This window comes from Protobothrops mucrosquamatus, unplaced genomic scaffold (assembly GCF_001527695.2).
Source record: "Protobothrops mucrosquamatus isolate PMUCROS unplaced genomic scaffold, P.Mucros_1.0 scaffold4726, whole genome shotgun sequence".
Taxonomy (NCBI): domain Eukaryota; kingdom Metazoa; phylum Chordata; class Lepidosauria; order Squamata; family Viperidae; genus Protobothrops; species Protobothrops mucrosquamatus.
In genome coordinates, this window is record NW_015390618.1 from 11,523 (window position 1) to 16,191 (window position 4,669).

At 41.7% G+C, this 4,669-nt stretch overlaps 1 protein-coding gene across 1 annotated transcript in view; it reads left to right on the forward strand.

Moving 5' to 3' along the window:
* Window positions 1-4,217: 4,217 nt before the first annotated feature.
* LOC107299247 (olfactory receptor 1030-like) overlaps window positions 4,218-4,669 on the forward strand; it is a 3,091-nt gene continuing 2,639 nt past the window's right edge. The window contains exon 1 of the mRNA XM_029286724.1: window positions 4,218-4,669. This exon is cut by the window's right edge and continues 495 nt beyond it. Coding sequence (XP_029142557.1) covers window positions 4,218-4,669 — 452 coding nt within the window.

Below are 4,669 nucleotides of genomic sequence, written 5' to 3' on the forward strand. Positions count from 1 at the left end.
TCTGCCCTTCCACCTGATAGGAGAACATGATATATGACAGCAAATTTAGGGAGGGAACATGCTGGTAAATTAATTGCTCAGAGGAAGAGAATTTTAGATCTTAGCATCAACTTCGTTGTGCCTGTGCCGACATTTTGTAACAATAAATTACTTTTAGGAAAATCAATGCCTGGAAGTTCTTTGAAGTGTTTCATTAGCCAGAACCATAACAGCATCTTTTTTTACTCATTTGTAAAGACCATCCTTCCACCAAACTGCCTCAACCCATATTCACGTAGGCTGGGACAGAACAGTGGACCAGATTCAAGCAGCAGGCAGAGGCAGAAGTGCAGGGGAGAAGGGACATGATCCAGCCCACCAGATGTGCCACCCAGCTGGCCAGCCACCTGCCCCACCCAGCTGCAGCAGGCACAGGCAAGCAAAGATGTATGGTAGGGCCCGCTTGGCCCCCGCCCTACAACTTCGTCCTCCAGCTCTGCTGCACATATGGGACAAGCCTCCCAACCGCCACCACACCCTTGACAGCCCCAGCAAATGGGAAGGGTGGGGAGCTCCCCATCCCCAAGAGGCAGCCAGGACTCTCCTTCCCACTTTGCTTGAGCCCAGCCCTGGAGCTGCCCCGTGTGTGGCCGGGCATCCCCTGGGAAGCAGAGCTAGGCTGGATTGCAGGGTCCTGGCCTCTGGGAGCTTGAGGGCCAGGCCAGATGCCTGCTCCCCCTACTGCCCAGGGTCCTGGGTAGCCCACGCTGAGAGGGATAGTGAGGCTTTTCTGGTGGACAGACCCCGGCGCCTGCCTGGTCCCATCCCCCTCTGCCAGCGACCCCCAAATCCCCTCCATAGCCCTGCCTGGCCCCCCACAGGTACCCCCAATGCAAGTGACATCGAGCCAGCCATGCCCACCCAGTCAGCCATGCCCACCCAACCACACCCACTTGGCCTCCCAAGGACAACCACAGTGCTGATGCGGCCCTCAATGAAATCAAGTTTGACACCCCTGCTGTATAGCATGGGTGTCCAACTTTTTGGCTTGCCTGGGACTCATTAAATGAAGGTCTTGGGCCACATACAAAATATGTAATATAGTATCACTTTTAAAAAATCACTAAAAAGCACATAATAATGTTAAAAGTTGTGGGGCCACATTACTAGCTGTCCAGAGCTGCATGTGGCCTGCAGGCTATGGATTGGACAAGCCTGCTGTATAGGATCTGGTCTTCTCCAAAAGATTTAACTCCATCTTCCTGCACTTTATCTGCCCTTCTTCATTAATTAGGCAGCTGCTCTTCTATGGCTCCTAAGAGAATCAAAGGTAAAACTTTTGTATGCAGAAAGATTCATTCCTTGAACTTTAGATCCCAGTAAAGGCAGTTGTCAACATCAATAAATGATATATGAAAAGAGAACAAAGAACAATGTTTGCTTCTGAACATCTTGGCATCTCAGAAAGTACAACTCTAGCATACTGGGGTCAACACAAAGTTAAAAGGTATTTTCTGTAATTCAATTTTTTTATGTTCAGGGAGGTTTTTTATACAGAATAGTATTTAATGAGACCAGATATCTCTGTCAGTGTCTGCATTCTATGCACTAATGTGCAGCCCAAATGGAGGCAGCTGCTGTTTTACTGAGCTAGGCAGAGATCTTTCAAAAATAAGTCAGATACAGGAGAACATCATCATAGGTTCCACTTAATAGGAAAATGGTGTCTGGCTGTTTTCTGTTTCCATTTTTCCTCCAGTCACTGCTTGTTAGTAAACATGCTTAACCACTATCAAGGGAGAAAATCATTAAACCAACTGCAATACTGTATATAATTATGGTGTTTCCTATATAAATTCTTGATAACAACTGCTTCAAGGCAACATTGGACTAATCAGGTAGGCTCTTAAGAGCATTTTTAAAATACATATACTATTGCTGCTTTCTACCACTGATTTGCTCATTTTTATATTTCATATACATGAAATGTGAAATCAACTTACTCCAGCTTCTGAAATATATATATATAGGTAGTGTTTAAATTATCAGAAAGTTAAAAAAAAACTGCAATAATTCAGGAATTTTTAATAATACTAGCAAAAGCAAAACTTAACATTTAGTGATGACTCTTTTGTACATTTTAGTTGCATGTAGTCCTGGAAGGCGAAAATAGCACAGCCTTGTCAATTTCACCTTTTTATTTTTTAAACAGCCATCAGTATATCCGTACACTCTTCCCTCAGAACATCTGGAGGAAAAACAAAACCTGTCTGCTCATTGTTTCACAGGTAAATCGGTAAAAACATTTTGGTCCTGGAGGGCAGCAATCAATGTCAAGGTAAAGAAGGCCTTCTGTCTTTCCTTTAAACTTTCCCAGCATTAAAGCCTTCTCTATGCAACTTGGTCTTTGTATAAGATTGTATCCAGAATACAATAATTTGAGACTGCTCATCTGTGCCTTACATGAGAATTATTGATTAATTTGTTGATTCATTGGGGTTTTTTTTGGCTGTCCATGGCATTCTCAGACTTCCAATACCAAAATTAAAGCATCAAATATTCTGCTTATCCTGTTTCTTCAAAGTCCAACTTTCATTCCATACAATGTCACAAGAGAATAATATGGCTTGTAGTATTTTGTAGGAATATACCATGTTTTCCCGAAAATAAAACCAGGTCTTATTTTTATTTTTTTTGCCTCCAAAAGAGGCACTATGTCTTATTTTCAGGGAAGGGTGTCTTTTCCACTCACCTCTGGCACTGACAGCCTCTCCCAGCAGGCCCAGTTCTTTTGTGGCCGAAGGAGCAGCTTCATTCCACAGCTCAGAATGGAGCTCGGACCTGCATTTCACAGTCAGGCTTTTCCAGAAGGCCTCTGCAGCCAATAGCCAAGCAATGGATTCAATCCATACCTCGGTTCTTGGCTGCAGTGGCCTTCCGGAAAAGCCTTGACTGCAAAATGCAGGCCTGTGGACACTGGAGAAGAAGTGGGCTGGCAAGGAGAGGCCTGGCTGCAAAGTAAATGGGTGCAGGGCATGTAGGGCAGCTTCATCTCCCCCATCCCCATCATAGTTTGATTTTTAGGTGTGTGGCTTGCCCCAAAACTAGGGTTTATTTTGGGGGTAGGGCTTATATTAGGCCCATCCCCAAAAATCAAGCTAGGGCTTATTTTCAGGGTAGGTCTTACTTACCTACCACGGTAGGTAGGTATTATATTGTAGGCATATTCTTTTCCAAAGCCTTCAGGATGCTCTACCAAGTGCTAGTCTGGATTTTAATGCTTGCCTGTTAGTTTACTGTTGATGGGTGATCCTAAAAGGCAGAAGCTATTCACCAATATTTTCACTGCCAGTTCTAATATTTGTTCTACCGACTGCAAATATGAATGGTATAATTCAAAAATTGTTAAAATATGGGTATCGATTGTTTCCAAAATGACTATGAGACTTAATTAATGTGTGCGGAGGCTGTGTCTCTGCCTGAAAATTGAAAGAATTATTATTTCTTATACAAAGGAAAGATAGAAAGAATGGATGCAACTGCTATAGACAAGTTTGTTAAATATGCCTTGGAAAGTGTTAACAGAAGTCTAATTGAAAGGGTACAATAATGATGATAATGAAACAGATTTGTGAAGGGCAATATGACTACACTGGGACAAGATTGTGCCAGCCAAATGTTTTCTTTTCAGTTTTCAATTCAAAAGAGTATGAATATATGAAAATCAAATGTTATTTGATTTAGAGAAATTGTATTATTTGTTTGTTTTTATATCCTGCCTTTATTATTTTACAAATAACTCAAAGTAGCAAACATATCCAACACACCTTCATCCTCCAATTTTCCCCACAACAACACTGTGAGGTGAGATGGGCTGAGAAAGAGTGACTGGACAAAGTCACCCAGCTGGCTTTCATGGCTAAGGCAGAACTAGAACTCATAGTCTCCTGGTTTCTAGACTGGTACCGTACCTTAACCACTAGACCAAACTGGCTCTCAAATTAAATAATAAAGTGAGTGAGCTTGAATATGAAACTTCAGTGAAGCATATTTAAACCATTCTCATCTTCCTAGTGTTATTCCCACATTTTCAGGGTCCACTTTTCAGATCAACAAACATTAAATATTTATTTTAAAATAATCCAGTAAATATGAAAAGTGAATGAACAACATTATAGTAATCTTGATTTCTTCTTCCTTTCTTCAAACCCTTGGCAGGAAAAAAAAGGCAGGACTATATGACTGGACAAAATCAGACCCAAGTGGCGGATTTCATCTTTTCAGGATTCACAGATCATCCAGAATTACAAGTCGTTCTCTTTAATATATTCTTGATGATTTATATCATCACACTGAGTGCAAATCTAGGGATGATCCTGTTGATCAAGATGGATCCCCAGCTACATACTCCAATGTACTTCTTTCTCAGCCATTTGGCCTTCCTGGATGCCAGCTATTCTTCAACTGTTACCCCCAAGGCAATAACAGATTTTTTAGCTGACAAGAAAACCATTTCATGGGCTGGATGTCTTATACAATTTTTTATGTTTGTTGCATTGGTGACCACTGAATTGTTTTTGCTCTCAGTCATGGCATATGATCGATATGTGGCCATTTGCCATCCATTGCTTTATTCCAGAATTATGTCGAAAAAGTGCTGTGTTTCCCTGGTAGTTGGTGTCTATAGCTA